This window comes from Lytechinus variegatus, chromosome 4, assembly GCF_018143015.1.
Source record: "Lytechinus variegatus isolate NC3 chromosome 4, Lvar_3.0, whole genome shotgun sequence".
NCBI classification, from domain to species: Eukaryota; Metazoa; Echinodermata; class Echinoidea; order Temnopleuroida; family Toxopneustidae; genus Lytechinus; species Lytechinus variegatus.
Window position 1 is genome coordinate 42,641,980 of NC_054743.1, and position 13,014 is coordinate 42,654,993.

General features: G+C 37.1%; 1 protein-coding gene across 2 annotated transcripts; it reads left to right on the forward strand.

Moving 5' to 3' along the window:
- Positions 1–4,629: 4,629 nt before the first annotated feature.
- LOC121414100 (carbohydrate sulfotransferase 11-like) lies at positions 4,630–12,889 on the forward strand. 2 transcript variants are annotated; one of them, XM_041607163.1, is made up of 3 exons: positions 4,630–5,574; positions 7,191–7,276; positions 10,331–12,889. In XM_041607163.1, the coding sequence occupies exons 1-3, from the start codon at positions 5,454–5,456 to the stop codon at positions 11,243–11,245; spliced, it is 1,122 nt and encodes a 373-aa protein (XP_041463097.1). In that variant the 5' UTR covers positions 4,630–5,453; the 3' UTR covers positions 11,246–12,889. The 2 variants fall into 2 exon arrangements, with proteins under 2 accessions (XP_041463097.1, XP_041463098.1); XM_041607164.1 differs by having other exon boundaries at positions 4,630–5,201.
- Positions 12,890–13,014: the final 125 nt, after the last annotated feature.

Below are 13,014 nucleotides of genomic sequence, written 5' to 3' on the forward strand. Positions count from 1 at the left end.
CGATAGCGACATGGAATCTGCGACCGAGAGCATAGTCTACAAACACAGCCTCCTGTCACTCGTCAGAATGATTGTTGTCGTTACAGTGCTTGTATATGGCGAGACTCTAGGTTGGCCAATTGCAACAACCTCCTAGCTGTGTGTGTGTGTGTGTATGTGGAAGTGTGTGGGTGTGTGTGTGATTTTACAGATTTTTCACAGATCAATCACATAAGATTATTCACGTGTGGGATTGACATTTAACGTCACCATCCGAACCTCGAACCTCTGCATCAATTTGTAGCTTCCCACGTATAGCCTGAATTAAAGGCGCACTTCACAACACTAGCAGACCAGTAGCTGATTGTAACTTTTCTTTTTTTTGTCGGAAAAACTCCGAGCAATCAATTTTCTAATAATGTCATTTGCAAGCCTCCACATTGAGACTAATGGCACTATAGGTGTCACTTGAAAGCGATGGGTTTTTGGGGCGAGACAGGGGTGAGAAAGGGAGAATAACACCTTACATGAAAAGTAGATTTTGAGGCCAAGAATGAGAGAGATAAAGGTGCTTGAAAAATAAATAGTGGGAGAAGATTAATTGATCATGTAGCAAGGAGGGCAAGCAATCGCTTATAGAAAAGAGCGCAAGAGAAAAGAAAAATGAGAGAGAGAAAGGAAGAGTGAAAAGGTGAAGTACAAAGAAAGAAAATACAAAACAACAACAAATACACTCGGAAAGCATTTCAAGTTAATACCAAAATACAGAGGCAACGAATTTGAATATGGCACTCTTTCCTCTGAAGCCACCTGAAGATGGCGGTAATCAACTTGGAGTAAAAATCCATGATAGTGCAGTGGTCATCGATATATGGCCGCTGCACACATATATATTCATATTTATATTTATATATTGATCCAGCTGAGGCATGGTGGAATGTCATCGTTCAAAACTCACCTACACCCGACAAAGGAAATTTAATTGGTGGTGTCGAAAATGCCTATTTTATGTTGGTATTAAATGTTATTATTATTTGTCCACGGCCTTGCTGAAAAGCAGCTTCTAGCTGATAGCAGGCTCTTTGACCGTGAATAGAAGTAAAAAAAAAAAATGTTTATCTGATGGTCAATTGGATCAGGGTCGCCCAAGCCACTAACTCGTCTCTGCGGTCTAGTGGTTAAGGGGGGGGGCGGGTTCGATTCCCGGCAGAGACATTTTTTCGGCATCACCATTTTTTTCCCAATGGGCAGATAGCTCTGGGGAACATTGATTTAAGCTACGCCTACCATTGTTCTCTTCATTCATTTCTTTCAGAACACATTTAAATACACGAGTTGCCAAAGCTGTTGTACATGCATAATTTGTCACACACACACACACACACATATTTAATATGTATACAAGCAGGCGCGCCGGAACACTTTCAGTTTTGGGGGGGCAAAATCCCGAAGGGGGCACAATATTTTTGACAGCGTGAGATACCGAAGCGTTCGAGCGGGAGAGGGTGTGGCGCCCCCACGGTAAGGACTTTGTGTAAAAATGGAGTATAAAAGTTGCGTTTCCAAGAGCATTAAAAAAATAAATTTCTTGAGAATTAAACATAGAATTCACTACGAAAGACTATACCAATAATTTATGAGAACCTATGAAATCTACGCGCAAAACGATCGCTTCGGAATGTGGTTTTCATGTCTGATCAATTAAATTACATATTACGCTTATACTGACTCAAAATAACAGAAATTACATTTTTCATGCAATATCCTTTCAGAAACATTTATTTATGTACATTTACATACACGGACGACGCGAGAGAGCACAATCATCATTAGTTTCAAGTAATTCATGTCAGAACAAGGAGTGTATTAAGCAGAATAAGCGTAACAGAAACAAAAGAAATTCTAATGAATGTCTTTTCAAATTCAAAATGTCATACTGTTCTGAGGTGGCAGACGTCGATAAGCACTTAAATCTCCATTCTATGCAAATCATTTCTGACATCAGCATTGAAGATAGTCCCTGATTATCCATGCATTGGCAATACGTTTCCTATTGTGTAAGTAGAGGGGAAAGAAATTTGACAAGCTTAATTGTCTAACAATTTAAAATTTTTCTGAAAATGATTAAAGTTTAAAACATTACTCGATTTATGTGTTTCCTTTTGCATGTTTTGTATGGCTGCATGGGAAGCACTTTTGGATGACTTCTTCAAAATCTTCTTTTTTCTTTACTTAATTTCTGGTGAAAATGTGACCATAACTAGGAAATGATGAATATCAAATTCCAGGAAATGTTCACTTGTAAATTATCATGAACTGATTAACAAACTACAGCAGTTCATAATGCACATTATGTAACATTATTTAGAAGAAAACAATTACATTCCAGTAGCGGAAATTGTTGACGGTACACCATGTGGAGTATTCAAAAAAGTGGATAGAGGAAGAAGTGAAATTGATAGGGGAGTGGACAGTTGATAGTCGAGTAATTTTTTGATTAAATGAGCATAGTCCTGAAAAAGACAATAAACCAGAAAAGGTTGAAGGAGGGGGCGTGGTCTGGAATGCGTTACGAAGACAAGGCCTAGGGTTGACCTGAGGCTGAGCTGAGCGAGCTGTGCAGGTTTCAATTATTGGAGAACCTGCTTTTTAACATGAATGATAAGGCTTGAGTAGTTGATAAATGAGTACTCCAGCTCTGCACTCAATTCGCCGACTCAAACTAGCATGTTCTCATTTATCCAATAATCCAACTACTCAAGCTTCTCTAACTCTTTAACCTTTTGTGTTTTACAGTCATTTTCAGAACTACACACATTTTCAAGAAATATTACTCTAGGACCTACTCTCAGTATTTATCTTCCAATTTCTCGCCTATCAAAATTGGATGATTGAGAGTATATGACGACCTCGAGATGTTATGGTATCTGGGCTTGACAGCTATGACATAGATTCCATATTTTGCTAGCGTTCAGGCGCGTTAGTGATATCGGGTCCGGTCTGAGCGTTTCTGGGCGACCGCGCGTTTGTCAGCCGACACAGCCAGCATGCATTGGTAAACCACTTTCATTTTGCCATTCGGTTTTAGTTTGAAATGTATTCATAAAAGGTTAAACGTTATCACACTGTAATGTGATGGAAAAGGGGCTTATCAGAGGTATGTTTCACAGAAGGAAATGTTCGTCAAAAGACGCAAGGCTTACTACGATATGTAATTGCCCCGTCAGGGGCGAAATTTTTTCATTTTTGACAATGGAAATGACAATGTTTAGGCAGAAAAGTGCCTTCATCGTTTACTTTTGTCCTTAAACATGTTAGATAATTTATCCTTTTTCTACTTTTAGGGGGCACATTGGGGGGGGGGACAAAATCTCGTTTTGCCCCCCCAAAATTTTATTTGGGGGGCAAGTGCCCCCCCTGCCCCCCCGCTTCCGGCGCCTATGTATACAAGCACACATGCAATATTGTGCTCAAAAGTTAGTGAACCCCTTCAAGAAAGGCTCATAATCATGGTTTGACTAAGACGCGGTCTTACTATTACCATTAACTTGATCATGTTGATTACATGAATTGATGTTTAGCTCGTTAAGGTCTTTCATTTTTTTTACTTTCCTTTTTTCAACCTTAAGTATATAGGCCTACTATACAAATTTCTCATTTAAATGTTGTCATAAAGATTTGTTATTGGGACTATTTCTCTAATCTCCTTTTTTTCAAGTCAATGATCAATTAATTAAATCAAAGCGTTTCTTTTATTCTGCAATATGGCTATCAAATGGACCCCTTCATTCAAGGTAATTTATTAAAATACATTAAATTCATATTGGGGCATATTAGAAGGGTGAACACGTAGGTTTAACACATTTTTTCTAGTTAAATTGTATTTATAATATATTTTGCGTACATCATGAATCGTTCAGTCCTACATTGTACATGCAAATTAGAAAGAGAAAATGAAAACCATGTAATAATATGATTTTATACAATAGATTATTATCATTACTAAGTAATAATATTAATTATAATATTAAGAATAATAATGATAATAATAATGAAAATAATAATAATGTTAATAATAACAATAATAATAACAATAATAATAATAATGAATCCCATACACATAACTTTCCATTTTTAAATCTTTATCATCGCAAATAAGTGCAATGTTCCCGTTCGTGTTTTTCCCATAACTGCGCCGTGTCCCGGGCCCCTATGTATTTTCTATGGATATTTTCTTCCCGGTGTCAAAATTGGGTTTGTTGCATCAAAGACGCATCATGAAGACTATTCACTAACAAGAATCGTAACGTGGCAACAATAGTCAAGTATGACTAATCGCCACTCAAACCATCGTAAGAAGAAGCTTTAATCGGTATCTTCATATACATAGTCGCTTTCACGTATGAAAGGACACATTCTGTTGTGTTTCCCCAGACCATGTATGTACGTAGTGGAAACAACCCTTTTTTCGACGCCTCAACAGTAGGAAGAAGCCCCCCCCCCCCCGCGTAATCCCAGTGATGGGTATTAAAGCAGAGATTAAAATTTCTTCAATGGCCCGTGATTCTTTTGTCCGCGTATCGATCGAAGCGCTTTGCTGAAATTGTTACATGTTACGTAATGTAAAACTATAAAAAGGTATATTGCTTAGGAACCTTGGTATCAAGACAGCAAATGCTCAATAATCAATGAGCTATTCTCAGATTCTAGTCACTCCGCAATCAGAACCCTTGGAATTTCATCTTACGGGGTCCTCCATAGTCATGCAATTATCATGATCATCGCCAGCAGTAACACTCTCTACATTTGCGTCATACCTGAATTGTACCAAGGATTCGTAGAAGACATCTTGCGTTGTCTTATTGCAGTCTGTTAATAGCATCCACGAAATAAACTCCACTGGTCTTTTACTGATTTCTGATTTCGAGCGAGTGATACTTGACATATTGCTAAAAATTCGAAAAACATTGTCATGATAATCGTTGATGTTCAGTTCACTGGAATTACCAGGAGTTATTAACCAACAGCGGGCCTGCTCATCAACGTGATTTTGACCAGCTTATTCGGCCTAATCACATATAAAGCAACTGATATTCTAGAACACACTGAAACTGGATGGAAATAAGTAAAAGCATTACATCGAATTGTATCATCTCTCATCAAAGTACGATTTCAATTCGCTTTATAGAACCAGATGCCGGACCTATACTTCTATGATTGCTGTAAGAACATCGGAACATTTCCCATTGTCTTGTGTGACTCATTTTCTCCTGTCACAATATTATATCCAAATTACGTGTTCATTATCAAGGCCTGTTTGTAAACACAGTGCTCAATGATATTTATTTTTTTAAATTATTATTGGACAACGATTTTATTTGCGTATCAACCAACGAATAAAATTCTCGGATAAATGTACAGTGATACAGAACGTGGATCTCCCCTTTTCTGACTAGAAGCATTAGAGGAGCAGGATGCCGCGAAAACCCCATCTTCAAACATTATATGGACTTATATTATTGGTCGGTATCGCATGTCTGTTCATGCTCATCAGTGGCAGTACGAAAGATCATTCGTTATACAACTCCAGGAAAGGTAGCCCAATGCAATTTCGTTCGTAATAAATAAATCCCTCTTTATTTGGAAGTTTGTGCCAGGTTTATAATAATACCTCCGCCAATACGGCGGCCGCATACGGTGAGTCGAAAACAGCCGCTTTAACATTTGTTTTGTACTAGCTACATATTGGTTTGAATTGAAATGGATGAAACGACTGTTTTCGACTCGCCGTACGGCCGCCATAGAGCAAATGTGACCGAGGTATAAACAACTTCATTTTTTTTAGAAAATGACATTTCACTGACTTTTTTTAGTCACGATACATTGTTGCTCGCATCAGACGTCGCAAATGAAGAATATATAATTATAATGACTCTTTAAAAAGAATCTTTGGAGTTTTCTCAAACCTTCACCAATATTTAATATGCTTTCGACTGTTTTTACAATAAACTTTTTTTCTCTTTAACTAAACCATGACAACGAGAATATCACCCATTCTTTCCATTACATGCATACATGCTCCCATGATTTTTTTTCCTCCTTTTTTTTACCAGAATATATAATAGTTTGGATCCAGTTTCGATTCAACGTATTTTTCTGCACATTTTGCTATGTTTGATGTTCAGTTGGATTTTAATGATTTTCTCAAAAAGAAACAAATATGTCGACACTGATGATGACAATGTCGCTGGTGGTGATATCAACTCGTTTTCTGAACATCTGGATATGACATTTCACATACTTTTGGCATTATAAAGAATTCCTTAATTAAGGCCTGAAATCACCATTTAGTGTGTCAAAAGGGAATTTAATGATAGAGTGACAGAAATAAAACATCCCAATGTTTTATATAAGACACATCTTACAAATAGGGTATCTTCGCTCCTTTTAAATCTCTATTGAAAAAAAGGCAAAACATTCTCTTTTTAAGACCCCTACGACGATGCATTTTCGCCCGGAATACGTTTCTGACTCTTTTCCATCCAAAAGGTTTTACTACAAAACGTAAATCATGTTGGTTATATTTCTCCATTTTGCCACACCTTCCAGAAGTTCAAGGGGATGTTGCCAAGGGAACATAACACACACAACACCCCCGGTTCTCATCCAGGGCAATATCCCCCCCCCCCAAATAAAATAAATAAATAATAATGAATAATAATAATAATAATAAATAAACAAGTAAATAAAATATATAAATATATTATAAAAATAGAATGTAATATTATTAATGATGATAATGATAATGACAATATTCATTCTGCATCATCTGGGTCGAGAGTGGCAAAAGCTAACTGAATGTCTTCACTATACGATATGACTTGATCGTGTTAGCAAAATGTAGCATTTTACAAGCAGGGCATTCATGCTATAAATAAACTCTCGCCTGTCTGTAATATACATCTATGCAACACATACTCCATAACTATGCCGTAACTATGTACATGATGTCGGCCTACATGACTTTGTATGCTAATGTAGCTACTGCACATAAACATGATAAGCAACCTTTTGAACGATGGACATAATCAGCAGACTCTGCAATAATGTACGAAGTAAATTATATGACTGTACATGTATATCATGCTGTTATAGCTATGTATGTTAACAGAGATCAAAAACGTACTTTATTTTCTATTATTAATTTGCAGATGTCAGGAAAATACTCGGAGAAGATGAAAGGATGACAGACTCTGAACAACGTAAAGATGACAGATTTACAAATGACCAAAGCCTCGTAAGTTTTGTTTCGCTATACCTTTATATTATTTGAAATGACTTGTAATCCATTTTGTTCTAAAAGGGGTACTCCAGTCCGTCAAAATGACGGATAAAGAAAAATGAAAGAAACAAAACACTGACAATTTTATCAAAATCGGACAAGGAATAACAAAGCTATGGCATTTCAAAAGTTGCATATTCCAGTGAAACGTCTTCTTAAATATCCAGAGAGAAATCTGATGGTGTCAAATATCCCCACCCAGTGGCGTACCTGGTATTTTCCACAGGGGGGGGCAAAACCGGTCAAAACATTTGACAAGCCCCCAAAACCCGAGAAAATATGACAAGCAAAAGAAAAAAAACGGAAAAAATTTGGCAAGCAATAAAAAAGTCTTCAAGCTCATCAAGGGGGCGAAATAGGTATTCAAGCTCGTCAGGGGGGCAGGGATATGTCTTTTGTATGGGTTGTGACTCGTCAGGGGGGGGCAGACTGCCCCCTCTGCCCCCCCCCCTTAGGTGCGCTAGTGTCCCCACCTGTTCTTTTGTATTTTGCAATGTGAAATTTGGTTTATTCAAGTTTTTTCAAGAAGAAGAAGAAGAGAAAGAACAAGAAGCAGAAGAAGAACAAGAAGAAGAGAAAGAAGAAGAACAGGAAGAGGAGGAAGAATTTTCCTATGATATTAAAAGGTTATAACCTTTTAATATCATAGGAAAATGAAAAAGTGAGCTAATCTGGGAATAGTTATATCGAAACAAAATCCAATTTTCTTTTTTTCTGATCTTAGGTTATTAAATCCCAGTTATTCTGCTCTTTGCTTTTTATTTTGCTTCACTTTCCTAACTTTGTATTGTCAAAAACTAGCCAATTTCCGTTCCCTTTTGCATGTGGAAATATTATTTTCTTATCAATATTAGAAATGCTGAATAAAAATTTATTAAATCTATTAAAGGTCACGTTGGAATTTTTTTGTGTTAGGATTATGAAATCAATAATGGGGAGGCAAAATGAAATTACTGATCGCCTTTCGAATTGCGTTTCTTCTATATATAAATAAATAATATATATATATATATATATATATATATATATATATATATCGGAACTTTAGAAGTGCATTTAAACAGGAAAGTGACCGATTATATAGTAGAAAGAATGAACACCGATTTGTAAAAAAAAATAGCTATTAAGGCAACAGAAAGGTCACTCCTCTGCTGATCCGGTTGAAACTTCTTATCTGTATACTAACAATTAAAGGTAATTGAAACTTAAAGATAATTTGACAAAGGGTATTCTTATCGAATCTAATCGGCGCTATGGTATTTTCCTGAAACCTTAAGATGGAACATCAGATCATATGTTTTATATGTGGGTATTAGAGTAATAAATAGCACCTTTTACATAAGAATGTACATAGTGAAGTGGAAATCTGAGAATCAATATTTTCTGTTATTTTGTGGGGTTTGTTTGTTCCTTTAGATAACTTTTCAATTCATGGAGACTATTTTTTTCCTGGTAATTTAGTACATTGATCGCTTAGAAACCTCCGTATTTAGCGCTCTACAAATGTTATAATTATTATTACAACAAGTCGAATGCCTCTGGCCGTCTCACCTGCATCACACGATTCAATAGAGCAGCAGTGCTGACTTTGAAAACTACTATAAGATGTTCAGTGATACTTGGTTACTCTGATGTCCAAGTTTCATGAATTAGACCCATAAACTTTCAAAGTTATGATGGTAATTCAACTGATACCCCCAATTTGGCCAAAGTTCATTTATTCGGCCAAAGTTCATTGACCCTAAATGACCTTTGAGGTCATGTGACATGAAACTCCGGCAGGATATTTAGTAGTACTCGATTAACCCTATGGCCAAATTTCATTAACTAGGTCTATATACTTCCTAAGATATGCTGTCATTTCAAAAACTTAACCTTCGGTTAAGATTTGGTGTTGACGCCGCCGCCGCCGTCGGAAAAGCGGCGCCTATAGTCTCACACTGCTATGCAGGTGAGGCAATTATATACTTCATAGTGATCCCTAAATTAAGTTTTGAATGTACTGTACATCTCCCAGTTAAATGTTTGGATAGTCAATCGCTTTGCTGTCAAAATATCAAGATAATATTTTCCATCCATGATAATTCCATGTGATATGTTAATTGTTTAAGTTTGGAATCAAACTTTTATTCTTTTGTTTTGGAAAAAATAATGCAGGAAATCAGTACTCTTTGACAGTCAACCTGTCCGAAATGTCGAATCTACTCTCCTGCTCCTGCTATCGCTCAATTCGCCAACTCAAGCCAGCCTTATCACGCTTATCTCGCCTATTCAAGCCTTCTACTCGGGCCTGTCTACTTCTCAGCTTTCGACTCCTTCTCGTTTAGTCCTTTTAATGACTGCACTCATTTTGAAAATAATACTCTACTTTCAAATCCCCATTATCTCGCCTTTCCATTTCATCTATCCGCTTTTCTCATATTAGTCCTCCAAGAACTTTACACATGGTGTACAATAAACTTGTTATCTCGACACAGCCTATTTGATTAAACGCACTCTTAAGTGAAAAAAAATGCAGGACCATACTAGGTGATTATCATTCCCCCTCCTGCCAGTGTAATAAGTCTGAGTTTCCCTTATTTATAATTGCTTTATTTTCTCTCCTTTAATCTGGGCCGACTATGAGAAAAAAAGAAATGTGATATCTGAATATTCTTTATTAATGTGCTCAAAGTAGTTTGATTCAAACATGAATACATGCATTAATGACTTGGGTCTTCGAAATAAGAGTACGCATGCGCATGTCATATAACGTTCACGTTGGCACGAATGAATCAATACCTTCCAATTACCGGTACCCTTACATAGGCCTTAGGCTAAGATCTATATTTGGATCCAATTTTTAAACAATTATCAAATTGCAATTAATTTCGCGCCCTGGATAGGGTAGTATGGGGCGTGGGATAAATTGCTGAAATACTGGACTGTCCCTTGATAGTGCCTGAGTGAAAGATGCTCCCCTATTTCAAATATAATTGCGAATGTCTTTGTCTTATTGGTTTTTCCCAGGCTGCCCTTTCAAGAAGCAAAGTCGAAGCAGATCGCCAACGCATATCTGTCCTTCAACAACGCAAGGCACGGTTAAAGGAACAGTGCGCCCTCATGAAGGAACACCATCAAGTCCGAGATGTAGCCCTAGATCCGCCAGAACAACTCATTGTCAACGAAGAGTATCGGATCATCTACTGCAACGTACCGAAAGTAGCCTGCACCAACTGGAAGACCATTTTACTGGAACTAGGGGGGTTTAGCGAATTCAATACTTCGAGAGAGGCACACCTTGGGGCTAATAAGAAAGGTCGACTCTATCTCGATTACCTACACAACTACAATATCAGCCAGAGGCGATTTATGCTGCAGAACTACACGAAGTTCGTCTTCGTCAGGCACCCTTTCAATCGCGTTCTTTCTGCTTTCCGAGACAAGCTTGCTCCAAACATTTCCGTCTTTTTCCGGAACGAAGATCGAAAGGGGACTTGGATCTCGCAGTACGGGCAGCGGATAATTGACCGTTACCGCGGTAAGGCTGAAGCTGATAGAGTCAACTCGAACTGGAAACAGCAATACGACCTCACCTTTACAGAGTTTATCCGGTTTTTGGTTGATCCTGGAATACAGTCGCACAACAAACACTGGGATGACATCCATTCTATATGCAAGCCTTGTGATATCGATTACGACGTCATCGGCAAATACGAGACGATGAGCGATGACGCAGACTTTGTTCTCAGACTTGCGAACATTGACCCCAAAATACAATTTCCTAAACCACATCCGTCACATGTGACGAATAGTTCGGACGGATCGCTGGCTGATACGGTCTATCAAGGTGTTCCTAAATCACTTATGTATAAACTGGCGATGCTGTATGCTGTCGATTTTAAATTGTTTGGGTACGACGCTGACCCGTATCTACAAATCTGAAATCCGAAGTGACAATACGTTATTATTTGAATGTATACTGAGTGTTATGTTGCCGATTTTGTAGTGTAATTCAGACTTGGTATTGGATAGGGTTGGTCATATCTAGGTAGGCAAGCGACCGGCCTCAATATGGAAAAGCAAGGGGAGAGAGTATAAATAAAGAGGACTAAAGATAAAGAACAAGGTCTCTCTAAATATGAGAAATGAAAAAGACGTCTAAAAAATCTTGCCGCATATCAAAATACCCTGTGTCATCCCAGGTCTTGGTCGTAAAAGTAATATCAACGGCAATTATTCAAGTGGTGTTTGCCTATGTTTATCCATACAATAACTTCAAAATGTCTTTCCTACCTTCCAATAAGACTTAATTTCAGATATTTCGTACAAAAATACAAGAATGTACAAACAAATTTTGAAGGATTTGAGATATGTATGGTGTTTTTTTTTTAGATCACCGTTATCAGCTGTATTTATTATGCCTGTGTGCCGACTTTTATAGTCATCAATTGTTGAGGGAGATAGCTTATATCATTACTTTTCAAAACACATAGCATCGTACGGTTGGTGAGTGTCTTTAATTACGTTGTTACACCCCATGTTTATTTTGTTTACCGTAAGATACTTTTCATATTTTTATTCAGTTATAGCATAGCAACTTTTCATATAAATTTCGCACACAAACAGAAAACAAAACCGGAACACTAATTCCAAATTGATACAATGTATGGCACTAAAGAACAGAGATGGTTTTCATGAATTAAATGCACTCTGAAAATTAAATGGATGTAATGGGTAAATCGCCCTTTAAAACGATCGCGGAGTGACAGCATTTTTAATAAGGTTGGAAAGCGCTATCTCTCCTCGGCCCTTTTACTCCTTTTCGCCTTCTGTGTTTTCAGAGTATATTATGTATAACCAAATCTTATTTGACAAAACAAATTGGAGGATTTCAGTAGCATATAACATAGGGGTGTGAGAGTTCAGATTTTTAGCCGATTTCAGGTTTTTTCAGCTTATTTTGGCTCCTCTAGGTACAAAATGTATGGGAGCTCTTTCTATTTCAGACTTTTTCAGCACTCTTCAGCTTTTTTTCAGATCTTTTTATTTGTGACCACTCACACCCCTGATAACATTAAATTGTAACTTGTCATCGATATGATGTGTGTGACTGACAGGGAAGTGTATCATGGAAGATCTTGTCTGAAGTTTTATCTGACACGTCTAATCTATCCGGCAGTTACCATAGTTACAATGTTTCTTAGCCAATCAGAGTGGAGGAAATTTGTCAAATTTGACAACTTGTCGGACAACAAATATTGATGAAACGCTCTTATGAATTACATGTAGGGTCGAAATCATGGATATCTTCGACCTCCTACCTTATGTTCTTGTTTATTAATTACAATTTAACCTAGTGACAAATTTGTTTCATATGATTTTGTAATACCATACCAATTTCATGGTTTTGTATTTCAACTCGTATGCTTTCGCGTTGTCCAATAGAATCAGCAGCGTTAGTATTATATAACCAACAAAATAATTGAAGAAAAGCTGAAGAAAATTTCACTTTCACTAGCTTCCAGGAAATTCATACTGACCCATATACATGTACGCTCTATAACTGGATACTCTATGTACGCTATCTACACAAAATAGCTGTATGTAGATAAACAAAAGTTTGATTTGAAATTGTTACCAATAATCAATGACTGAAAATAAAACCAGCCGCAGCTGTATTTTTTGTAAGATTGAATGTTTGATGATTACCA

What these genes read in the sequence shown, in the direction of transcription:
- LOC121414100 (XM_041607163.1), top strand. Translation starts at nt 5,454, where the DNA reads ATGCCGCGAAAACCCCATCTTCAAACATTATATGGACTTATATTATTG. An exon ending in GTTATACAACTCCAGGAAAG is followed by an intron (nt 5,575 to 7,190) that starts GTAGCCCAATGC and finishes ATTAATTTGCAG; the next exon opens with ATGTCAGGAAAATACTCGGA. An exon ending in TTACAAATGACCAAAGCCTC is followed by an intron (nt 7,277 to 10,330) that starts GTAAGTTTTGTT and finishes GGTTTTTCCCAG; the next exon opens with GCTGCCCTTTCAAGAAGCAA.